General features: G+C 54.2%; 7 protein-coding genes across 7 annotated transcripts; 4 read left to right on the plus strand and 3 right to left on the minus strand.

The window, feature by feature from the left end:
* Window position 1: 1 nt before the first annotated feature.
* BP01DRAFT_353458 (F-box and WD domain protein) lies at window positions 2–4,112 on the minus strand. The gene is made up of 2 exons (XM_025574189.1): window positions 3,550–4,112; window positions 2–3,481 (listed from the first exon to the last, which is right to left on the minus strand). The coding sequence occupies exons 1-2, from the start codon at window positions 3,905–3,907 to the stop codon at window positions 405–407; spliced, it is 3,435 nt and encodes a 1,144-aa protein (XP_025434298.1). The 5' UTR covers window positions 3,908–4,112; the 3' UTR covers window positions 2–404.
* A 188-nt stretch (window positions 4,113–4,300) lies between these two features.
* BP01DRAFT_413473 (MRX complex nuclease subunit) lies at window positions 4,301–7,021 on the plus strand (the record flags this gene model as incomplete). The annotated part of the gene is made up of 2 exons (XM_025579002.1): window positions 4,301–4,530; window positions 4,584–7,021. The coding sequence occupies exons 1-2, from the start codon at window positions 4,515–4,517 to the stop codon at window positions 7,019–7,021; spliced, it is 2,454 nt and encodes an 817-aa protein (XP_025434299.1). The 5' UTR covers window positions 4,301–4,514.
* A 1,325-nt stretch (window positions 7,022–8,346) lies between these two features.
* On the plus strand, window positions 8,347–10,189 carry BP01DRAFT_145285 (SUN domain-containing protein). Its single transcript, XM_025570584.1, has 3 exons — window positions 8,347–8,803; window positions 8,859–9,091; window positions 9,145–10,189. Exons 1-3 carry the CDS (start codon window positions 8,495–8,497, stop codon window positions 10,091–10,093), a joined length of 1,491 nt encoding a protein of 496 aa, XP_025434300.1. The 5' UTR covers window positions 8,347–8,494; the 3' UTR covers window positions 10,094–10,189.
* A 384-nt stretch (window positions 10,190–10,573) lies between these two features.
* On the plus strand, window positions 10,574–11,163 carry BP01DRAFT_353461 (uncharacterized protein). The gene has a single exon (XM_025574190.1). It carries the CDS (start codon window positions 10,615–10,617, stop codon window positions 10,822–10,824), a length of 210 nt encoding a protein of 69 aa, XP_025434301.1. The 5' UTR covers window positions 10,574–10,614; the 3' UTR covers window positions 10,825–11,163.
* Window positions 11,164–11,196: 33 nt separating this feature from the next.
* On the plus strand, window positions 11,197–12,183 carry BP01DRAFT_353462 (DUF292 domain protein). The gene has a single exon (XM_025574191.1). The coding sequence runs from the start codon at window positions 11,251–11,253 to the stop codon at window positions 12,043–12,045; it is 795 nt and encodes a 264-aa protein (XP_025434302.1). The 5' UTR covers window positions 11,197–11,250; the 3' UTR covers window positions 12,046–12,183.
* Window positions 12,184–12,442: 259 nt separating this feature from the next.
* On the minus strand, window positions 12,443–18,975 carry BP01DRAFT_413476 (MFS general substrate transporter; the record flags this gene model as incomplete). Its single annotated transcript, XM_025579003.1, has 9 exons — window positions 18,684–18,975; window positions 18,436–18,564; window positions 16,885–18,382; window positions 16,627–16,821; window positions 16,132–16,136; window positions 13,736–14,711; window positions 13,493–13,674; window positions 13,149–13,444; window positions 12,443–13,097 (listed from the first exon to the last, which is right to left on the minus strand). The coding sequence occupies exons 1-9, from the start codon at window positions 18,801–18,803 to the stop codon at window positions 12,443–12,445; spliced, it is 4,056 nt and encodes a 1,351-aa protein (XP_025434303.1). The 5' UTR covers window positions 18,804–18,975.
* Window positions 18,976–21,024: 2,049 nt separating this feature from the next.
* On the minus strand, window positions 21,025–22,740 carry BP01DRAFT_420832 (sulfotransferase family protein). Its single transcript, XM_025579481.1, has 3 exons — window positions 22,108–22,740; window positions 21,766–22,042; window positions 21,025–21,704 (listed from the first exon to the last, which is right to left on the minus strand). Exons 1-3 carry the CDS (start codon window positions 22,250–22,252, stop codon window positions 21,269–21,271), a joined length of 858 nt encoding a protein of 285 aa, XP_025434304.1. The 5' UTR covers window positions 22,253–22,740; the 3' UTR covers window positions 21,025–21,268.
* Window positions 22,741–23,587: the final 847 nt, after the last annotated feature.

The raw sequence follows: 23,587 nt of genomic DNA on the forward strand, positions 1-23,587 counted from the left end.
TTCATGAATCATGCTATGCAAATCAGGTTTCAAATCTCGATCAAAGACAGCCTGACTTGGGCTATATTTGGTCTAGTCGCTTTATTGTGGGATTTTTCTAGCATTGACATACGGATGCCTGTTCACCGTCACAATAAAGATTTAGACGACAGCATACACTATTGGACGAAACCGAGTCTAGAATCAACGCTGCGGGGGAAAAGAAAAGAGTCAAACATGTACGAAGCAGTATTGATGTACCACAATAACCAAAGATACTACAACATCAGAGAATGAATTCCACTGAGCGAGTGGGAACCGCTCGAAGACACGCAGAGAAGTATAGCACGGAAAAGCTTAGACGATCGAGTTGCAAAGAGGCCGAATTGAACAATACATCTATAGGTTCGTCGGGAACATGTGAATCACGAGGCGCGACCCTTGCCTTTATCCCGCCCGGATAAAGGAGGTGGGGACGACGCCGCCCACTGCGCAAGCGCTGGAAATTCGTCCGGGCGGGACTGAGACTGCTGGCTCTCCGCCTCGGCGAGACTCAACTGGATGGCGAATTCCAGGTCATCGATCTCTTGCTGGCGACTGCTCTCGGGGACCGGGGACGTTGATGCCTGCGGAGACGAGGACGTGGAATGGGGCCCCGAGTCGAAGGCCGGAGGACCCAAGTCCGGCTTGGGGGGCTGGTCCAACAGACTGAGTCGGATGGCTTCGGCAATGTCCGGGTCGAGGTTGGCATTGTCCAGGGGGTCGTCGTACGGAGATGAGGCGGAGGAGAGTTCGTCCGGCGCCAAGGAGCTTTCGTTGAATCCGATCGTGTCGCTGGAAGTGCTCATTGCGGAGCTGGCGGTGGCAAATTCCGCGGGAACAGCGACATCACCACGCTTGAAGGCTTCGCTCGAGAAGGATTCTTCGCTGAGGAGCTGGGCATATGCGAGCATTTGGTCTTCGCTGATGTCGGGTCCTAGAAGATCCACGCCGAAGCGTTGGCTCAGATGCGCCCGTTGCTTTTCGTCGGCAATTCTTTGGCGCTCCATCTCAACACGTTCGTCCTGAATGTATTCATTCAGTGCGCCACGGCCGCTGTTGCTGAAGCGCTGGCCACCGTCCGCAGCGACATTGCTGCCTCTCGGGCCGCGGCGCAGCCGTCGCTTGCTTGTCTTGTATTGGTCAGCACCAGAGGAGCTATATGACCAATACCGCAGATGGGTTCCCAAAGCCACCATGCCACGCAGGACAGTAGGGTCCGTGTCAAGGCAGATTGCGCCCGTGGCATAATAGTTGTTGCCAACCCCATGCATTGACGCCTCGGCTTGAACGAGACGGCGACGGGCGCGCGAGGAGAAGCGAGAGTTGATCGTGCGAATCGGCCGGGTGGAGGACGCCAGAGGATCCCAGGCCTGCACAAGCCCGTCGTTCCCTCCGTGAACCAGATACAACGACGTCAATGCTACGCTAGACACCTGCGGTGACTCAGTTTGAATCACGCGGATGGGCCCGATATCGTTGACAATCTCGGAGTTCTTCGAGGCCGGGGAGCGAATGTCCCAAACGAAGACCATTCCTGTGGTGGTACCCACAGCCAGGTATCGTCCGCGTTGACCTGGGACATCGTTGTTCGACACAGTCTGTTTCAGGTGCGGCAATGGAGATGACATAGCGGACGAGAAAGCCGAACTACCAGACAACCCAATCAACGGATCCTCATCGGCTGTAAGCAGGGCGTAAGTCGACCGATCCACGGCAGTGGTCGTGATCTGAACCGACTTTCGGTCGCTGAAGTTGAAGTCTGAGATGTACCATTCGGTATTTGCAGCCGTACACACAGTATCACCGAGACCGTTGGAGAGTTGAGAGGGAGTGGAACTTCCAGATGTGCCGACAGACGCGGATATAATGGGTGACTTCACAGGTCCCCCAAACAGAGACGGTGCGGGAGCGCCATCCGCAGCAAGAGAGGCCAGGTTCAAAGGTGGCATAACAAGCTTGGATACTTTCCGAGTGTAACGGCGGATCGCCGCTGTTTCATCCTCGCCTATGCCGCGAGAAATCACTAGGATCGATTCACCCGCGCCCCGACCATCATCGCCAGCGAAATCCACCGTCAGCTCGCGTCTCATGTCCCAGCCCTCGCACACTTTCCTGAAATGCTTCGGTTTGAACGAAAGAAAGCGCTCAATCTCCTTTGTCTCAGAAGTTACCTGCTTCTCGTCGAGCTTCATGGCATCGCATGAGGATCTAGGGCTGTAGCTTCCATCGAGAGGTTCGCGACTGAACGGATCTGGGCGAGCAGTCCGCCTAGTCAGCTCTACCAACTCCCACCGGACACTTCGGCCAGTCTTCCAGGCCAGTTCATCGTATTCTTCAGCACTCAATTTCGTGGAAGCAACATCCGGCTGTCGCGGGAGATCAGACAAGTAGAACACCTCGCCTAATGCATTCAAAACAGTCGCCCAGATACGGCGACGTGCATAGCGTTTCGGAGAAAAACTCTCATCGACAGCGATCGCAACGATGGGAACGCCAGGACATAGTGCCCATTTTGCGGTCACCTGGCCTCTTTCGTACCGTTTTTCATAGGTAGGATGAGGACCCAGAGCATACGCAGACAGAATACCGGTGGAAGAACCAGAAAGCATTGCAACCAAGCCATCAGTCATTTTGAGAATATTAGAGGACTTTGCAATCCAGACAGCGGTTGTACCGCTAGTAATGTGGTTGATTGCGGGAATGCCCAGACGAGGCTGAGAACCGAGGTCCGAAATGCCTAGAAATCTTCCGCGTTGCTCTGTAGTGGAGATGAAATAGGTACGACCCTGTGGACAAGCCTCGCCGTATATCATACCATACGGCTGACTGACATCCATGCGGTTCGGCATTCCGGCGAGGTCTCCGGATCCAAGTCCATACTCTGCATCACCAGGGAATAGATCAGCGAAGTGCCGAAACATCTGGTGATCGGAAAGACCCCATGTGCCGACCTTGACCGCAGAAGGGTCGCTGGCGCACGCTATGCCTTGTTCCGAAGCTCCATGGATGAAGAGAGGTTCCTTCTTCGTAACCTCCGACCCAAACGAGCCGTGCAGATGGCTGACAGGGTACAGAAGTTGAGACGTATAGGTGACCACCGCGCTACCGTTGCGAACATTCGCAGAGCGGATGGTACCGGATCTCTTCGAAGGCTCAAATTGACCCGGCTTACCCCTGGAGAGCGACCTCAGCAAGCGAGTGCGGAGGATGTATTCGCTCCGCCACGACGCCAAAGCCGTCAATCGGGAGAAATAACGCTTGTCAGAGGTCACACGGTCCGAGTTTTCACCAACGGACAACCATGCGCCATCTTCCGCGGTGTATGGACCCGGGAAGTACCGGGAAAATGCGATTCGCCACGCGTGGGGAGTGGTGACCAGGTTGTGAAACCGACGAGATACCAGCGCAATCGACGACAACGACGGAGGAGGCAGATGCGACAGGATGTGCGTGAGAACCTCTGTTCAACGCAGCAAGTCAGATGGTCGGGTTCCTGAATGGGAAAAAGCAGACGGAGTGAGAGCATACCGTTCGGGAAAGAGTCCAACGACACGCCCGAGTACGTAGATACTGAGGGAACTACCTTAAGACCCCGATCGGCCGGGCTCCTTGAGGATTGCGCGGCAGCAGCAATCTCGTACTGGGTGACAGGATCGATAGATGACGGTTCGAGCGGTGGTGAAGTGGCGCTATGTCCGTTCAAGGGCGGCAGCGCGCCGGATGAGTCACGGCTGAGTGAGTGGTCTCGGGGTTCGCCATCGCGAAACCCAGAGACTCGTTGCTCACCATGTGAATCATGTCCATGCTGGGTGGAATCGAGAAGTTCTTCCGAGAAGGGTTTAACCGGAGGCGAGCGGTTGAAGACTGTGGAAGGCTCTGATTGCATAAAAGAGTTTCGCGGGGTAAGTGGCACAACGGAGGCGACTGAACCAGGGAGACAGTCTGGATCAGTCGAGAAGGGAAGATGGGCGGAAGGTGATGGTGGAATGGGGGGCGCACGGACAGACAGGATGGGCAGAAGGAAACCGTAGCCGTAGAGATTCCAAGACGAAGAAGAGAATGGTGAAAGAGAAACCAAGGAGAGAGCGAAGTAGAAGGGAGGAAGAGAAGGGAGGGGAGAGAGAGATCCGAAGTGACGAAAGGAGGGGATCGGACGAACTCGAGCCGGTCTCGCCCGCGTCCCATGATCCAGGTCACGTGAACGCGCGACGAGGCGCGACGCTTGATTGATCTCAAAGTAATTGATTAAATCGAGCTAGTAATCGATCCCATGGAGAATCACTGCAGCCAACCAGAGCAAAACTCAGGCACAAGAGTCTGCTTGCATTCGATTCGAGCCGTTGAAACTTCAGGCAGCACTGGCCCCATCCCAGGCAGCCAGACGATTCATGATAAGTAGTAGTAATATAACCTAGTCCATCTTAGCGTCTGCATCTCTTCTTGCTCCTCACCAACATTGCGTCCTTCCATCTCACTATACGCATAGACACGAAATGCCAAATCTCGGGGGTGAGTCATCCTAATGGAAATTTCAGGTGCTCTATTTTACTAATCATCACCAGACGCGGAAACCATCCGCATCCTCGTGGCAACCGACAATCATGTCGGCTACAACGAACGAGACCCCATCCGGGGCGACGACAGCTGGAAGAGCTTCCACGAGGTGATGTGTCTGGCCAAGGAGCGCGATGTGGACATGGTGCTTCTAGCGGGCGATCTCTTCCACGAGAACAAGCCGTCGCGCAAGTCCATGTATCAAGTGATGCGCTCGATCCGCATGAACTGTCTGGGCGACAAGCCATGCGAGCTGGAGATGCTGAGCGACGCCAGCGAGAACTTTCAGGGGGCGTTCAACCACGTCAACTACGAGGATCTGGACATCAACGTGGCCATTCCGATCTTCTCCATCCACGGCAACCACGACGACCCTTCGGGCGAAGGCCATCTAGCGGCGCTGGACCTCCTGCAGGTCTCCGGGCTGATCAATTACTACGGCCGTACGCCCGAGTCCGACAACATTCAGGTCAAGCCTGTGTTATTGCAGAAGGGGCGGACCAAGCTCGCTCTCTACGGGATCAGCAACGTGCGCGACGAGCGTCTGTTCCGCACCTTCCGCGACGGCAAGGTCAAGTTCTTCCAGCCCTCCATCCAAAAGGAAGACTGGTTCAATCTCATCTGCGTCCATCAGAACCATCATGCTTACACTGAGACGGGATACCTCCCCGAGAATTTCTTGCCGGACTTCCTGGATTTGGTAATCTGGGGCCACGAACACGAATGCCTGATCAACCCGCGCAGAAACCCAGAACACCACTTCCATGTCATGCAGCCCGGGTCCTCCGTCGCCACCTCATTAGTCCCCGGTGAAGCCGTCGCCAAACATGTCTCGATTGTCAGCATCACAGGTCGAGAGTTCAAGAGCGAGCCTATTCGCCTCAAGACCGTCCGCCCCTTCGCAATGCGCGAGATCGTCCTCTCCGAAGAGAAGGGGGCGCAGAAACTTGCCCGCAAGGAAAACAACCGGACCGAACTCACGCGATTCCTGATGGGCGTCGTCGAGGAGCTGATCGAGCAAGCCAAGGACGAATGGCTCGAAATGCAAGACGAGGAGCCGACCGCCACTGCAGGCGATGATGACGACGAGAACCCGCAGGAGCGCGAGGTCCCGTTACCGCTGGTCCGCCTCCGCGTTGAGATCTCCACCCCAGAGGGCGACAGCTTCGACTGCGAAAATCCGCAACGGTTCTCCAACCGGTTTGTCGGCCGCGTCGCCAATGTCAACGACGTCGTCCAATTCCACCGTAAGAAGAAGAATACGGCCGGCACCACCCGCCGGAAGGACGGCACGGCGGAAGTAGATGAGGCGGCCATTTCGCATCTCGCGACCCTCGACACCGTGAAAGTCGAGCAGCTGGTTCGCGATTTTCTCTCGACGCAGTCCCTGACCATCCTGCCCCAGAATTCCTTCGGCGACGCGGTGGCTCAGTTCATTGACAAGGACGACAAGCATGCTCTGGAGATGTTTGTGAATGAATCCTTGGAGAGCCAGATCAAGCATCTCATGGCGTTGGACCGCGACACCGACGACATTGATGCGGCGGAGGAGCTCGCGCAAAGCTCATTACAAAAGGCCATGGAGAGGTATCGGGCCCAGATGGAGGATACGTTCAACCGAGGCGCGAAGAAGCGCACTCGCCTTGCTCGAGGTGGGAAGAGACGCTACAAACCCAAGCCCGACGGTTGGGATTCCGAGTTTGATGGCGCATGGGAAGATCAGCCGGGGGCGCTGATTCACTCAGACAATGAGGGAGGGGATCCTAATGAAGACGTCGCTGCAGAGGACGGGACCGAGCCTGCTGCTACGACGACTCACGCATCCGCAACCTCGCGTGGCAGAGGCCGGGGACGCGGCGGGCGCGCCGCAGCATCAACTACAACGACCACGCGGAAAACCGCTGCAACCACGCGAGCCACAGCAACGGCAACGAAGAAGGCTACAGCGACCCCGGCAAAGAAAACGGCAGGGAAAGGCCGCCTCCGCGCTGCTTCGGAGGACGAGGACGACGAAGACGAGGAAGATGTGATCATGCTTGACGACGATGATGATGATGATGGCGGCGACGTGGTATCTGCCCTGCCGGATATTGGCGAGGAAGATGACGAAGATGATGATTCCCAGGCTCTCTTTGTGAAGCAGCCTGCTACTCGTACACGGAGGGCAAAAGCGGCCGCGGCCCCGCCGGCGCCCTCCACAAAGAGTGCTAGCCAGCGTCGCGCGGCCGCTCCCTCTGCCGCTTCAATTAGGACTACGGCGGCAACGCAAACAGGCACGCGCCAAACAAGATCCCGTCAACAAACCCAAACGACGCTGAACTTTGTGGGTTCCCAAAGCAGTGCCCCCCGAACCACGAGAGCGAGGGGAACAAGGGTAATGAGCGAAGAGATCGACGATGATAGTGATGGGTTTGAGCCGATGGCGGTACCTCGGAAGAGGAAATAGTTCGGTCTAGTCTGGGGACGGAGGATGACTCGAGTGGTTTAGGCAGATCAATTTGTTGTTCAGCATCAGCGGCGCATCGGTCCGGGACATGGGCCAAAGGTTCACAATAGGAGTTCGAGGGTGTCAGCGCTTTCCAGGCCTACATAAGATTTAACCTGTTCAATCAATTGCAGAATCTGGCATTCTACCGGTATTTGTTTGTAATTATGTCCTCCACAGAGAAGCTGGGGTGCATGGGCAGTTGCTCCAAGCTCAACGGTGTGTGGCGGGCTGGCGAGGGAGCATTGATTGCAGCCAAGCGGGCACAGACACACTATTGCTTGACCAGTTCGACTAGCGGCGGCCACGGAGGTCGAGGAAAGGCTAGTCATTGGTCCCCCTTTTGGTAGCGAGCTTTGCGACCAGGCCAGGGACGAGCTTTGTGCTGTGGTCGAATCTAGACTGATGATGATCCTTATCAGAGCGGGTGAAGTGTGGTGGTTAATTCGAAGTTTATCGAGCGGTGCTGGAAAATAGGGGGGGGACTCGCGGGAGAGGTAGTCTGTACGGTGAGCAACTTATTGGTAGGGAGAAATAAACCTCGAGAGCCAAATTCACCCTAGTAGGTCCTAGTAGGTCTACTAGATCATTAACGATGGCCTCGGAAAAGGGCGGCTAACTCAGTTAAAATCAAATAGAGTCAAACACACGATGGATGTTCTGCATGCATGCAGGTTGGCTGAGTGCAGTTCGAGTCGACCGGGACAAACGAATACGAAAGCCACCAGCAAAAGGGGAGAGGGAGCGTGAGTGGACATGAACCCTGTTGGCCAATCTCCACAGGGCTAGCGGAGAAAACCCATGAACTGCCGGTAGTCGAAAAAGTGCGCTGATGACTCGTTATTGGTTCGACCCCCTGACGCTTTACTTAGTCAAGGAAAGGAACGAACTGCGACTCCAGGCTGGCGGCCTGGCGATCCCGAAGACGTCCAGAGAACTGCATGAACTTGCATGAATATGACCTGGAGATTTACCATTCTGGGAAATGTGCTCCAGTGTCAACAGGATAAGCTATCCCAGTTGAGTCCCTTGTCGAGTTGCAAGAGCCCCACTCCTCCAGCTTTCCCTGACTTGAGTCCATCACCGGGGCGCTAAACCGTCGTAGATGATGGCTGTCCTGCCTCTCTGCCATGGCCATGGTTGATCGCGCTGCAGCTTGGGCCCGCCAGGCTCGTTCTTTCTGCCTGGTCTTCCGTGCTTCTTCCTCCTCCTCTTCCTCTTCCTCTCTTGTTCCTTCTTTCCTTCTTCTCTTTCCTCCTCAGGTGTTTCAAACCTCAGTCATTCGTTTCTCGTGCAAACTCCTGACCACAGTCTTTCGTTTCGGGATCAGTGTTTCTGATCCATCGCCAGTCGGCAACCATACCTATCATTTCCCCCCTCAGTCAGGTCATAATACTCGATTCGATATCACCTTTTTGAACCCTGTAGAACGCCATGAAGACCTTTAGCGCAACTGCATTGCTTCTCATTGCTGGGGTTGAGGCTGCCAAGCATGCCCACCGTCATGGACACCATTCGGTCGGCGAAGCAAGCACCTCGGTGGCCAAGCGCACTGGGAGCTGTCAGTTTCCCTCGGATGCGGGCCTGGTGGCAGTCACCCCGGACGAGCTGAACGGTGGCTGGGCCATGAGTCCAGACCAGGAGTGCACGCCCGGCGGATACTGTCCGTATGCCTGCCCTCCCGGGCAGGTCTCGATGCAATGGGATCCCGAGGCGACCTCATACTCCTACCCATTGTCGATGGTATGCGCATAGTCAGATACGTTGTGGGAGAAATCAAGACTGACGGCATGTGTAGAACGGCGGTTTGTATTGCGACGAGAATGGCAACATCCAGAAGCCCTTCCCGGAGAAGCCGTACTGTCAAGACGGTAGCGGAGCTGTGAGCGCGAAGAACAAATGCTCCAGCCATGTCGCATTTTGTCAGACGGTCCTCCCAGGTAACGAGGCCATGCTCATCCCCACCCTGGTGCAGGAGTTGGAGACTCTGGCCGTGCCGGATGTTGAGTACTGGCTCGAGACCGCGGCGCAGTAAGTCTTTTTGTATATTCCTAACGAGAAATGCAGGAAACTGACGATATCAGCTTCTATATCAACCCACCTGGCTATAGCACTGACACCGCCTGTGTCTGGGGTACATCCGCGAGCCCCATTGGAAACTGGTCGCCTTATGTTGCCGGTGCCAACACCGATGCTACGGGCGACACGTACGTCAAGATTGGATGGAACCCGATCTACCTGGAAACGACTACCCCTTTCCGTGATGTAGTGCCCGACTTTGGCGTGGAGATCGAGTGCGAGGGGGATGGCTGCAATGGACTTCCCTGCAAGATCGATCCGGATGTGAACGGAGTCAACGAGATGACCGGGTCGAGCTCGATTGGCGCCGGCGGGGCAGCCTTCTGCGTCGTCACTGTTCCCAAGGGTGAAACGGCGAATATTGTTGTGTTTGACAAGGCGGGTGGCTCGTCCGGCAGCAGTGGCAGCAGCAGTAGCAGCACTGTCAGCAGTGTTGTTGCCACCAGCAGCAGTCAGAGCTCATCCATCAAGAGTACCACTAGCACTTCAACTACCTCGACCAGCACCAGCACCAGCTCTAGCGCCACCAGCACGTCGACAATCGCAACCAGCACTAGCACCGCCGTCAGCACCACCAGTTCCAGCTCCATTGCTTCCAGCACCAGCTTCACCACTTCCAGTACCACCGCCGCCAGCGACCGGACCACCACCATCTACTCTACAACGATCATTTTCGATTCCACACGCATTCCCCTTCACACGCCCTCGTCGAGCTGGAAGGTGAGCTCATCAGCCGTCGTAGCCGCATCCGCCCGCTACACCTACCTACCTCATGCTTTCGTCGAGACGGGCCACGAAACCGAGCCCATTCAAATGGAGGCAGTGTCAGAGGGTGCTAGCGCAGCCTCTGCGACCCCAACGGTTATGGCTGCCGCCCAGGGAGCTGCAGCAAGCAAGACGGTGTCGACGCTGGGATTGGTGCTGGCGGTTATTGGCGCCGTTGTGATGGTGTAGATGTGCGCGCGGGTGCAAGTATCTTGCTGCATCCGAACCTACTCATTCTCTACGTTAATATTTTTTCTCTTCTCTCACTTCACTTCACTTCGGACAGGAACATTTTTTACCTTTATATTATTTGTATACCCTTATGATATGATGTTCTTGTATATTATTGATTGATGAGTTTTGATGTTATCATAATAATCTTTAATTTGCTGAAAGATATTCTGGAAGATGGGAAATGTAGTCTTGGTGAATGAGGAATAAAGACTGGTCACGAAGATGAATGAGAAGAAGTGAGGGGGAGAGAACTTTGAAGTAACTATACTCTGGCAGTAAGTTACCTCCTACAAAGCAAAAAGCGACAACAGCGACCCGCGTGGGGAAATGCCAAGCGGGACCGCCCAGGGCATAGCGTCATTCCATCTCCAGGCTTTATTCATGAAGCTGTAACTGGCGTGCTTCAACCCATTCAATTCCACCTCAACACAAACCCCAGATTCGTCTCCCAAGCAAATCTCCAGAAAGGCTTCAAAATGCCTCCTTCACCACAAACAGTGCGTTCCTGTCCACCACTTCTTCAACCCTTGTCTCCATTCCTCCACCCGACGAACCCACAAATGGAACCCCGCATCGCATTGTCGCATTGCATTGCATCGCATTCCCCAAACCCAACCCAACCCAACCCACTCCAACCTCCCCAAAATCCCCAAGCTAACAAAACCAAAAAAATACCCTACTTGTAGACAAAACTAACCAGCACCCTCCACCTCCTCATCCCGCGCCTCCGACTCCTCCAAAAAAAGGACACCGCCAGCAGCGTGATCCAGCGCCGCGACCTGTCCGCTTTACTGGCGGAAGGGCGCGACACCAGCGCCCGCATCCGCGTCGAGAATGTCATCGCCACCGACATCGCCGTCGAGGTCATGGAGATGGTCGAGCTGTACTGCGAGCTCTTACTGGCGCGGGCGAATGTGTTGGACCAGGCGGCATTTGGGGAGAAGGGGGTGCAAGCTCGGAATCGCGCTAAAGTTGTAGCCGCTGCTACTGCTGCTGCTGGGGGGGCAAATAAGCATTCGGTGCAGGGGATGCAAGGGCAGGGCGATATCGCTGGGGGAGGGGGATCAAGGTTCTCGTTTTTCGGGTTCGGGGGGAATTCAACCACCGCTAAGATGAAGAAGAATGATGAGGGGGGGGAGTCAACCACCACAACAACAACAACAGACACAACCACAACGCCACCAACAGAGTACATCGACGCCGCCCTCGACGAAGCCGCCGCCGTCATCTTCTACGCCTGGCCCCGGTTCCCGCACGAGGTGCGCGAGCTCACCATCCTCCGGAATTTACTGGGTGAGCGCTACGGCAAGGACTTTATGGCGCTGGCGCAGGATAATAAGCTCGAGGATGTCAAGGTGCCGGAGCGGTTGGTCAAGGGATTGCGCGTGCGGCCGCCGACGGGGGAGTTGGTGGATAGTTATCTCGCGGAGATCGCGAGGGCGTATGGCGTTCGCTGGGGTTCTTCGTCCAGTGTGGATGGGGAGGTGCCTGCGGAGTTTGTGGGGGTTACTGCTGATGATACGACTACTACTCCTCCTCCTGCTGCTGCGTTCCCCGGCGAGAGCGAGGACGGGCCACATGGCGAGCTGCCGACCACGCCGAGAAAAGCGTCGGCTTCGCCTTTCGAGGAGAGGGAAGCGCGCAGGGCGTCGGAGACTGTCGCGTTGAATCAGGCGACGCCGCCGAAGGGCTTGCGCGCGTCGCAGCAGGGCAAGAGTCCTGTGAGTGTGGCGCCGCCTGCCCCGCGGCTGGATAATCTGCATCCGCGCGTCAAGGTGCCGGGGCAGGATTCTCAGGCTGCAGCCGGTGCTGCGCAGGGTGGTGGTGGTGCTGCTGCGCCCAGGGCGAAGAGTGAGATACCCGAATTGGATGAGTTGACGAGACGGTTTGCTGCGCTGCGGCGGTAGATACCACTTACTACCAGAATTGTATGCAGGGAGTGGGTTTCTGTTTTCTTCTGTTTATACGGTTTGCCAGTTATACCTCCGTTAGCGAGTCTACTACCACACATTCCTGGAACGGGAATCTATTATATAACGACCTAGTATTCATCTATCCTTCCGTTTCCACCTCTCCAGTTGGAGTCATCATGTAACAGATAACAAGCGCTTGTAAGAATAGGAAAGCAGCAAGAGAACCAGAACCATGCAACACAGACCATACATCCGAGAATCAAAAAAATCCATCCGGGACAACCGCTATGCATGGTGTCAATTATGTACAATGTAGAATAAATCAACAATATATGACAAGTGATAAGAGATAGCAGGAAGATGGTAAGCACCAAAGGTGATCACCACGGAGCTAATATTCCTCCTCGCCCGGAAGAAAGATCTCATGCCCCGACCCTTCGTACACGAAGATGGCCGCCACGCAGCCAAACACCGACACCAGCGCCACCAACCACCAGGCAAAGCCCACCATGCCCATCTCCAAACCGTAGCCGTACCATGATCCCGAGAAGATCGGCCCGATAGTACGGAAGGCGGAGGAGACGGACTGGCCAATGCCGTGGATGGTGCCCAGCACGGACGGATGCGGCGAGCAGTTGTTCAACAGAATGATCGACGTCGGCAGCGTGAAAGTGCGCGCCGTCACCTGCAGGAAGAGGACGACGATGATCGAGAACCACACCCAGCCGCCGTTGGCCTGGCCGGGCGGCGGGGCCGACGAGGGCGCCAGAGCGATGTACGGCGCAAACGCATACGCCAGGGGGAACAAAGTCAAGAAATATTGGTAGCTCTTGGCCGTGCCCAGACGGCCGTTGATGCTGGGGTAGATGGTGAACTGCAGGAGCATGCCGATGATCCCGAGGATGGCAGTCGCAAAACCGACGCTCTGTGGCAACATGCCCAGGCCGCCAGTGAAGATGAACGGCAGCTTCTGGATGGGACTCGTGGGGTCGTTGGCATCGTAGCGCGGAGTGGAGAGGAACAACAGCCAGAGGTTGTTGAATGCACTGCCACATAATCAGGTCGATGTCATATAAGCCACACTGCGGAAGACTTACCCCATTTGGAAGTCGAAGAAGGCCTGCGCCAGAAGCGTGCACAGCACGTTCTTGGTCCAGATGCGACGGAAAGGCAAGGTGCGACTTTGACGAGTCTGTTTCGTAGCCTTTTCTTCCATTTCGTAGCTCTCCGCCGCATCTCGGCGGCCCAAAAGAGGGCCCGCTTCTTCGTAGTCGGCGAATGGCAGACGGTGGTACAGCGGGGAGGAAGAAGGCACCACGGCCCGGACACCTCGTGCGAAGATACGCATCGAAAAGACTCCGAGACCGGGCTTACCTTTGCAGGCTTCCAAGGTCTACTACTGTTAGCGATGGCCAGCGCAACCTTCCCCAAAATCACATACCTCTTCCAGACCAATGGCGACACAAGCCGCCGCGAATGACAGAAACACGGCATTAGCCAGCATAGGCAAGGCGTAGGGGTAGCGGATCAGCCATTGTACCCCGTTGGCACCGCCGAACGACGAGTCAGGCCCAAAAAGTCGGGGGTAAGCCTTGACCGGATCGGCCAGCATGCCACCCATCACTGTAAAGTAATCATCAGCCAGGAATCCCAGGAAAACTCAACGACAAACGACATGACTCACCGGGACCAAACAGGGCCGCCACGTTGAAGCCGATCGGCAGGATCAAGAACGCGCGCGAATGATATTTCTTCTCCTTGACATTCTCCGCGATCATGGTCCGAATAATACCGACAGTGCCGTTAATGGCACCGCCAAACGAGCGCCAGAACACGGCCTGCGCGAAGGAGGTCGAAAAAGCGACCCCCAAGCAGGACAAGGCTGTCCCCAAGAGACCTACCAGCAGCACGAACTTCCGTCCACCCCATTCCGCATCGGCCACGCGACCCCAGGGGATGGCCGTTGCGAACTGCGCGGCGGTAAACGCACCCTGCAAGATTCCGGCCTGGGTGGATACATCGGCATCGGACAGATTCTCATCGAAGGATTTTAGTTGATAGAACATATAGGCCTGCAGCGAGGCGATCTGGAGAAAGTCGAAGACCCGGCACAGACCCAGCAGCGCGAGCTGGCCCTTTTTCGGCAGGGACATCCAAGTGACTGGGGCTGGGCGCGAGGCCGGGGCCGCGGAGGATGTGTCGGCTAGTTCTAGGGGTCGCAGCATGGCGGTCTGCGACTGACTGCGTGAGCGACTGCGGGCATGGCCCCAGTCGAGAGAGGTGTTCCTCGAGGCCATATTAGCCAGGGAGTCGTTATCGTAGTCCTCGTGGCGACCGGAGGAGCCTTCGGAAACGTCGGCTAGCGAGAGGTTGGACTCGCGACGCCGACGCTGCTGTTGTTGTTGGTGGTGGTGGGGGAAATGGGCAGAAGTCGAGGACGAGGGTTCGCCGCCTTGGTCATGACCGGAAGTCCACGAGGTAGCTCTGGTATGACGGGCAGCATGCCGATTCTTGGCGGATTGAGCGAAGGAAGAAGAAGTTGCGGAGAGAGGATTGGGTGTTGTTGGAGGGAGGGGAGAAGCGACGGCGGAGGATGATGTGGAAGTGGCCGTAAGAGGGACAGCGGCATTAAGCGTCAAGGATGGTCGCCGGCCGGTTCCCTGGGAAGCAGTTCGTGGAACGGGCATCGGCACGAGTTGTGATAGGAAGACAGGGATTTAAAGAAAAAGATAAAAATCGAAAAAGAGCGCGATGCAAGGAGGGGCCAGAACTGGGTCAGATCGGTTTTTAGTGAGGGACGTGGACTGTAGTCGTCGTGTCCACAGTCAATATAGTGTTGGTTGGTAGATAGATGCTGGCTGGCAGCAGCAGCAGCATTGAAGGATGGATTTTCGATCAAAAGAGTGACGATGCTGATGATGCAGCAGATGATGACAGAGAAAAGAAAGTTGAGTATGGAAGTACACCAAGAGGAAGAATAATAGAAATACTAGGAGTGTTGAATTCAGCCAGATCATCCAACACGAAACAGATGCTCCTCCATTCATCGCCTTCAATTGCTTGATTTGGACGGAAAAATGAAATGTGACAGAGATGGGACCAATACACAATACGGATGTAACTATACAATGCACATTACACAAAACACATTGAAGACTGGCAGGAGGAAATTTACGAAAGGCTTGCGACGCTCGGCTCCACCGGCAACCCTTGGCACCCGATAGTGGCGGCTAACCACGTTTGCCAATTTTACCGGGTGAGAATGACTTGGTTGTGGAACGAGTATACTATTATTATGACTCTTGAGTGCCCCGTAGTAGTAGTTAGGGAGTATAAGAATGAAAACTACAACCACCACCACCTATACCGCACAAGCAACTCAACCTGCGATCCATCTACAACCTCCCTCAGCGGCGGATGTCCCCAGTATGGTAGTACAGTATTCTCAAAGTAATCAGCAATCGCCCACCTGTCCGCCTGGACGTTGAACTCGACGCGGCCCTCAATCACTTGAGCTACGATTCCGTGGCCGGCGGGCTGGAGGTTTTCCAGGTAGATGCGCATGGTATCCCCCCAGCGGAGGATACAGTAGATAGCCCTCGCACGGGGCAAGGCTCCGCGCTTGGTTTCGACCCAGAGCAAAAGTTGCTCCTCATAGAATCCCAGCGTGTGCCGGTCTATCATCTCTTGCGTCACCCTGCAGACGATGCACATCTCCTCTCGGTCGGGGTCGCACCAATCGAAATCGCTCATGTAGAAGAAGGTGCAGTGGCCGTACACTCCCTCGTCGCGGGACTGAGACCTCATTGTGGTGGGAATACCTATCGCTAGTAGAGACTACGCGGAGTGGGAGTGTGTTCACTTGGGGATCATGATCCAATAGAGGGTCATTGTGAGATGTGGCTTTTATAGAATAGTCTTGGGTTTTGTGTCCATCGAAGATCTACTTCCATCATGAAAGAAGAGTCTCTTTCTTAGTAGCACCCTACCAGGAAATTCTCCGCCAGAAAATGTCATTCACAAAACTGATCGAGCGAAAAGTCCCGTCTGCTCTTCTTTGAAAGGGACATTCTCACGCACCTTTGCTTGTGCATGGACAAATACCCGATAATGTCTGATATGTCAACTCCAGGGTTAAGACTCCACAAAACCCGACAGGCCGCAACACCCCAGCCACCAAACTCATCTTACGCAACTCCCCACGTATGCCTGCATAACATCTCCCAATTTACTCTACGGAGTACACTTTCGTCTTATGCATGAGGCGAAAGCTCTCCCGCTCATGACGAACCCTTTGTGGCTCAGACCTCGGAGTAAGGTATGGTAATCCACTTTTAAGTCCGAGGGATGCTCTACCCGAGATGCACAGCAACAACGATACGAGTACGATGGCTGATGATTAACAAGCAGCGGTTCATACGTATGGTGAATCTTATTGAGGATTTGTAGAACATCAAAAGTGGAAAAGTGATCAGGTAAGCTGCTATCGTACGATCGGACTCCCTTGGTGCCATGTTGAACCCTGCCCCTCCTCGTTCAGAGGCGAATATCGCGGCTGCAAACCCGGGAGTCGACGCCAATGCCACCAGGGCAGCTCGTCCGTCCCCGTCAACTGCGGCGCCCGTTCCATCTGATCCAGACTCTCCGTCGAGGCTCGCTCCTTGATGTGGCCGAGGTTCTGTTGCCGTCGCCGGTAGAGACGATGGATCGTGTACAGGGTCGCTGCCGTCACCACAAATCCGAAGGCCCGGGCCACCCACCCTACATTGTCTGGTCTCGATATTAGCATCCCAAAAACATCCCAACAGAGAAGCATATGAGAGAGCAACTTACCGAAGGCTGTTTCGGAATTGTCTGTCTCCGCCTCCGCCTGCTCTGCTTCAGACTGCTCCGTCGGTCCCCAATCGTACAAGAAGTCCGGATGGCCCGGATCAATCCAAGGCACGGTGATGATTCCAGCTGGCGGGATCGTAGGCCCCGCGCCCTCTTCGTTCGACATTCCATACGACTGAGCATTTTCGCAAGCCTCCGTCGCGCAGAAGTTCTGCAACTCCGCCGAAGGAACGAAAGTGTACAGACTCCGGGATCTGCCCAGTACTTTGCCTTCCACGTCTACCGCCTCCGCATAGGTCCACTGGTAAAACTCACTCGCCGTGTAACTGGTCTCGAACCCTTTCTTCGCAACCTGCTTGACCAACATGAACGGACCCGTTGCGTTCTGCGCGCCATAAAAGCGCCAGTACTTCACGCGGGTCGCCCCGTTCCAGCTAACGTAGAAGCTCGTTGGGGCGTACGTCTCGCTGGTCCTGGCATACGTCCACAATGCCGGCACATCGGTCGGGTTGCCCTCCCACTCGAACTTCTGCGCACGGTAGTTCATGATCCGGTCCTTGTCGATATAGCCCCACAGCAGAACATTGCCCTCGTGGTCATGCTCGGAGATGTAGGCGTTGTTGCCCCAACCGATGAATGCGTTGCCGTTCGGCAGCACTTGCAGATTTCCCTGGCTGGAGCTGATCATGGTCTTGCCCGGGGGTGCATATTCAAACAGCTGGGTGGCGGTGTTGTCGCGGTGGTCGATCAGGATAATCATCCCAGAGGAGTACTCGTGCGTCCGGTTGAAGCCATTGAAACCGTTGTTGTACAGCGACAGCAGCGTGTGGGTGGAATTCTCGCTCAGGAATCTTGCGTCGTGTTGCTGTGAGAAGCTGAAGTTAATGTTCTTGAACGTTGGGTTGGCTCCGTGCAGCCGCCAAATAACGGATCCGTCTTTGCCGGAAATCTTGTAGATCGCGCAGGTGTGGCGCGAGGAAATCAGATAATCACCGTCCTCGTTTTTATCGATGGAGTTGATATGGAAGTAATCCCAAGGCGAGCGGGGGTCCAGCCCAGTGCCCGAGGTGTCCGTGTGACTGGGCCAGGTGTAGGCAGCCGACGGGTCAACATGGTCCAGAGATTTCCACTCGAATAATACCTCATTAGTTTCAACATCGACCTCTTGAAAGATACTTTCCATTAACCACCCCATGCCCGTCTTCACGTTCCACAGACTCATGTCAAACTGCCGTTGCTGATAAACGGTCAACAAGGCGGTTTTGCCGTCGTTGATGGGCCTGAACTCGTGCATGTCGCTGGACGCCATGCCACCTCCGGCCACCACGGTGCGAACGATTCGATAGTTGTTATCCATGATCACACCATGGCCGCGACAGTAACCATTTTGCTGGACGCCTTGAAAGAAGCACAGATGGTCTTTGCCCTGGTACTTGCACACATGCATGCCATGAGCATTTCCGGGGCCCGAGTTTCCCCATCCGCTCCAAATTAGGTCCTGAAAGCTCTTAGCAGATGCGACCAGTTACAACGAATGTGACAGGCACATACCCCTTCATCATCGTAGATGTAGGGTCCGGAATTAGCCGCTTCATAGGGTCCTACGAAGATATAACCCGGACTGAGCTTGTCGGGGTTGCGATGTTCTAAAGTGAGGATTGGCGGGTAAAGGTCAGGTCTCTAGAATGGTTGTTGGCACAAGGTTAGTGATCCGCATGGCGAACATCTTGGCTTTATGGCGTGTACGATGCTTCTGCTTATCTTGTTGGTCGCGAACAGCCACCCATAGCAGGACGTACCGATTTGAATACAGAGTCGATCTCTGCAAGAACCGTTGACAGAATTGTACAGAGGATAGTCGCACAAATTAGTAAACGGGACGGAGCGAGCCCGCTCGGGTTGTGTATAGAGCTGATCATCGATCCTGTCGCTCTTGGTACATCCCTCGCGCCGGATCTGCGTTGGAACAAGAAAGGCAAAAACAGAGAGGAAGATGAGGACAGAAGAATAAGCCGTTGATCGTCAAGAGCAGTATCACAGTGTCACCTCCCAGAGAGCGACCGAAGGTAAGCCAGTTCAAACCACAACGAACACTCCAGGGAAAGCCAAGAAAGAGACCCGAAGAGGGGAGGGAGGGGAGTAAAGGATTAGTAAAAAAACCATCTTCGCAGTTATACGTTAGTTACGGGCGATACACTGCTGAGAATCAAGGTGAGCGGTTGTCCAAAACTCCCGGTGTGCGAAGACCACGACCTCTAAGTGGCAGGCCCGTCAGTCAGTGCCCTGCGAGGCCGCGCATACTCGAAGTGCTTGAACGCATCAACTTCTGGACCGGCGACGTAAGTGGAGGCTGCCAAGCATCGCCAACGGATCCTAATCAGTGCCGCGACAGGATCCACTACTGCCGGTTAGTTCACATTTATTGCTTTCTTGCAGCTTGGGCAAAAGGCCGGGTCCTGTATGTGCAGTCTAGCGGTCTCTCTCTCCTACGGATTAGAAAACAGCGTGATGCATCTTATTGAGATGAAGTCCCCTTTCTGGTCGCTCATTGACAGATCTTCTCCGCAGAGCCAGTTTTGAGCGTGATCGTCAGTGGTTCAAAAGTCAAAGATTTTCCGTCGCGGAAGCTCGTGGAGACCTCCCTCTCAAGATGATGCTCAGGAGAGGCGCGAGTGCGTGTGTGTTCGACCTAAGAATAGTCCGTTGTCTGCTGTCGTAGTCACCCCAACCCCATGCGCCCCCGCGTTTCAGCGCTTAGAATCATGATTTTGCGACTGGCTCTATTCCACCGAGAAAGAGGAGGGGAAACAAGGCCAGCGTTAATGAAGTCATCATTTCATTGAGCCACTATGATCTCTTACCAATGGCTGATAAGTAGCTCCGACAGATGAACTTCAACGAGAGGTCGGAGGTTACAGCAGTGGAGTTAAGGAATGAGTGAGTTAGACCCGGCTATCCGTCATTACCGAAACGATACCAATTTCCAAAACAAACCGCAACCCCCGGGGTAAATTCTACCCCTCGAGCATAAATCTGTAACGGCACCCGAAAGCTCGAAACCGGCCCTACTCTGGAGCAGCCAATCTAACCGCGGCGCACTCAAATTTCGCTCAGTCATCAAACCTCCTTCCCCTGGTAGGTACTAGGAAGTAGATACTACTTTAAGGCGTTGCCAAGCCTCGAACCGAAGGGCCCCGGGGAGGCGCCGCGTCACGCCACAGACAAAATGCTTGATTCTTTGAGGCAAAACGGGATACGGCTGGAGTGGGACCTCGGGCTGGACCCGAGATACTGAGTAGGACAGTCAGTAAACTGTAGGACTGGAAGTGTTCCAACGACGTTCCCTGATCCTTTGGCTGTAGCACATTGGAACACACGGTCTTTCCTGGATGTACTCCGTACTACACTTGCAATTCTGCGTAGTGACGGGCTTTACGCTTGCGGGGCGAAGTATACTCATATTGGTAATCCAGTCCTCCGTACACAAAACAACTAGCTTGAGGCACACAACGGGCGTCAGCAAGCTTCGAATGGCTTGGCGTATGAATCTGAAGGGACTGCATATCACTGTACTCAGAGGAGCCATTACTGGAGAATGAGTATTCCTGGGTGTTCTCTAGGTAATTGACTAAGTTATGGGTGATTACTGTTCGGAAGACTACAAACCAGGTACTTGTCGCAACCAGAAACCACTTTTACTATCAGTCCATAGCAACAGTCCATAGCAACAGTCCATAGCAAACACAAATGCACTTTATTTTTCAAGAGTTTCAGAAAGATGCAGAGTGCTGTTGGTCAGTGTGTACAGTCTGAGCCTCGGTAGAATGCCAAGCAAAGCCTTAACTACGGAGTAACTTACCTTATTGTCTGGCCAACTTTGTTGGGTTGCCAAGGCCAGGAAGGATGTACCTTTGTACATAGGGCGCGCCAGGACTGACCCGCTGCATGCATGCCGAGACCTGCGGTCCTACCTGTCCTACCTGTCATCTACACAATGCGATTCAGTATATGCAAATTTGCAAGATTTTGAATTCATTCCACTTCCATTTGGCGCCAGGTGATATCAGCGATGAATGATAACCAATTTTCATGAATGAGCGAGAAGATTAAACCATGCCCATCCGCCCAATGTTTTCCATGCCGGTACCCGTCTAATCAATCCAGCCATAAAACCCCATCAAGCCCCAATACAAGAGACAAACTTCACAGGCACAAAATAAGAAAGAATCAAGCATTATAAGAATAATGCAACCCTCGCACGGGGGTCGGGACGCTCATCGGTGTATAAAATATGAAACAGACATAGCAGAAAACAGAAAAGCCCGAGACGATGGGCGTCCAGCGCTCACGACAGGGCGAAAGATGCAAAGTGGTCAGACGCTCTCTACCGAGAGAAACGCTTGAAGGCCATGGTGGCAGCCAATCCAGTGGCCAGAATAGCTCCGCCCATGGTAAACGCCTGGAGCGCAGCGTTCAGCATCTGGCGCCTGTTGCGAGAGCGACAGCGCTTGAAGAAGTCGGCCATGTCGTTGCCGCGGGGGAAGGGGGTGTCAGGCACCTCCTCGCCGAGGAATTCGCAGAGCGGGCCCCAGCCCTCGCCAATCTGGTATTCCAACAGTCTCTCGGGGGGCACCAGACTGCGGACCTCCTCCACGTGTTCGAGGTACACCTGCTTGCCCTGGTTGGGGAAGTCACCGCGGAAGAAGGTCTGGAAGAACTTGTTGAGCATCGGGTAGTACATGCTGGCGGCCCAGCTGAAGTTCGAGACAAATCTGTGCTCGGGATCCGACACACGCCACCAAACAGTCTTCATCACAGAACTATGGCATGGAAACATTAGCGGGATGAAATGCTTAAAAAAAGAGTTCAGATAGGACGTACGCATGCCAAGACTCGACCTCGCGGGTGGTCAAGATGACCTTGGCGTTGGGGTAGGCCTCAATCAACTCCTTAGCAAAGGCACAGGCAGGCCAGTCGCAGACGGCCTGACAGTCACCCAGGAGCTGATCCCATTCTTTCCTGCCGAACTCGCCGACGCCATCGTACTTGGCGCACAGAGCATCGTGCCACATGAGGCAATCCGGTGGGTTTTCCATACTGGCGGACATCATGTGGTAGGTCTTCATATAGCCCAAGCGCTCAAGAGCTTTGCGAAGAGCTGTAGGGAGATCCAGTGTTAGTGGCGCCGGTCATTGATTGTGCGGCTTGTGGAATGACACTTACAAGCTGTTCCCGTTCTCCCCACACCCAAAGCGAGCACTTTCATCGGCACCGTGCGGTGGCACTGCCGTCTGTCGATGCAGGTGTCTTCGGTGAAGATATCAGTCCATGGCTGAGGAGCCAGGTTGTCGGAGTGAATCAATGACATGGTTGGATAAGGAAGTATCAATTAGGATGTTTGATTTATAAAGGTGAAGTTGAGCGATAGAGCCACGGGTTAAGCCTCGGCGGCAGCAATAGTGATAGTAACGAGAGTCTTAATATGAACAAGACCAGAGTCAAACAAGGAAAGACACGTTCAGGCGACGCAGGTCAGACCCAAACCGATGGAGAGAGAGAGAGATCACACGAGGTTGAGTTGAGAAAGAGAAAGAAGAAAGTCGACCGTGGAATGGCGATGGCAGGATCTTAAAAGGAGAGTGCGGGTAGATCAACGCCCATCCAGACCAAGCAGTCAACTTGCGATGGACTCGGCGTATGTACGGAGTACTTCGTGTAGGATAAGAAGCAGAAAGCTCACTAGTGCCGATATGGCAATCAATTACTTCCAGATCCACTCTCAAGAAGTCAGGAAAGGAAATCACTGCTTCTCGAATAGATGACGCCTTGACTGTGAGTGGCTGAGGGCAATTCTCCTTCTCCATTTTTGTGTTGATTTTGTAGAGGAAAAAAATGACCCTGTTTTTTTTTATTCGTGAGAGAAACGGAATAGGTAAGTAAGAAAAAAAAAATAAAAAAGGAGAAAAAGTGAGAAAAAAAGGTACGCGTAGGAACCACCAAACCACTACCATTTTGTTGCAACACTTTTCAAACTCTAGCCATTTGTGCTTGAATACCCGACGGTAATCGTCGTGAAGCTAGAATAGGATGGTTCCTGAGCGTGTATTTGCAATACCTTGTTGTTACAAATCTTACAACTAATTACTTGATGGTTGGAACTTATTCTATTGTTCTTTCCATTATTGTTCTCTTGGCCCCCCCTCCGCGGATCCCCACCCACGTTCTGGATCGTCTCTGCCATCAACGATAATTGCCCGGCAGAGAGAGAGAGAGAGGGAGAGAGAAAGAGAGCGAGAGAGAAGGATGTGGAGGGGAAAACAGTGACACAACAGACAATCGATAATTACGACCACAATTTGATGAGAAGCTGTACGATCGCTGACCCAACAAAACAAAGCATACGCATAAAGCCGTGTGAGACAACATAAAAAAAAAAAAGACACATATACCGAGACGTCACCGGCTGACGTTCTCTTCTCCCTTTCCCTCTCATTTTCCTCCTTTCTTCCTCGATACAAACCAAAGATAGTCAGGGGTGGCAACTTTGAGTGCTCGTCTACTTGGCCACCCACCGTCCGCAGAGTTGCAGACACTCCATCGCCAAGACTGGACTACCCTCTGCGCCATTCAGAAGCGAGAGGCTCAGGGGGCGGATATCCAGGGAATTGTAGCCGCGATTGCCAAATCTTCTCCTGGAACCCAG

This window comes from Aspergillus saccharolyticus (assembly GCF_003184585.1).
Source record: "Aspergillus saccharolyticus JOP 1030-1 unplaced genomic scaffold BP01scaffold_4, whole genome shotgun sequence".
NCBI lineage: Eukaryota > Fungi > Ascomycota > Eurotiomycetes > Eurotiales > Aspergillaceae > Aspergillus > Aspergillus saccharolyticus.

Bases quoted from the DNA above. Each gene is read 5' to 3' on its own strand.
- BP01DRAFT_145285 (XM_025570584.1), top strand. From the start codon at position 8,495: ATGAAGACCTTTAGCGCAACTGCATTGCTTCTCATTGCTGGGGTTGAG. The intron at 8,804-8,858 runs GTATGCGCATAG...CGGCATGTGTAG, and splicing joins ACTCCTACCCATTGTCGATG to AACGGCGGTTTGTATTGCGA. The intron at 9,092-9,144 runs GTAAGTCTTTTT...TGACGATATCAG, and splicing joins TGGCTCGAGACCGCGGCGCA to CTTCTATATCAACCCACCTG.
- BP01DRAFT_353461 (XM_025574190.1), top strand. From the start codon at position 10,615: ATGCCTCCTTCACCACAAACAGTGCGTTCCTGTCCACCACTTCTTCAA.
- BP01DRAFT_353462 (XM_025574191.1), top strand. From the start codon at position 11,251: ATGAAGAAGAATGATGAGGGGGGGGAGTCAACCACCACAACAACAACA.
- BP01DRAFT_420832 (XM_025579481.1), bottom strand. From the start codon at position 22,252: ATGTCATTGATTCACTCCGACAACCTGGCTCCTCAGCCATGGACTGAT. The intron at 22,043-22,107 runs GTAAGTGTCATT...ATCTCCCTACAG, and splicing joins GGGGAGAACGGGAACAGCTT to CTCTTCGCAAAGCTCTTGAG. The intron at 21,705-21,765 runs GTACGTCCTATC...TCCATGCCATAG, and splicing joins GAGGTCGAGTCTTGGCATGC to TTCTGTGATGAAGACTGTTT.
- BP01DRAFT_353458 (XM_025574189.1), bottom strand. From the start codon at position 3,907: ATGCAATCAGAGCCTTCCACAGTCTTCAACCGCTCGCCTCCGGTTAAA. The intron at 3,482-3,549 runs GTATGCTCTCAC...TGCGTTGAACAG, and splicing joins GTTGGACTCTTTCCCGAACG to AGGTTCTCACGCACATCCTG.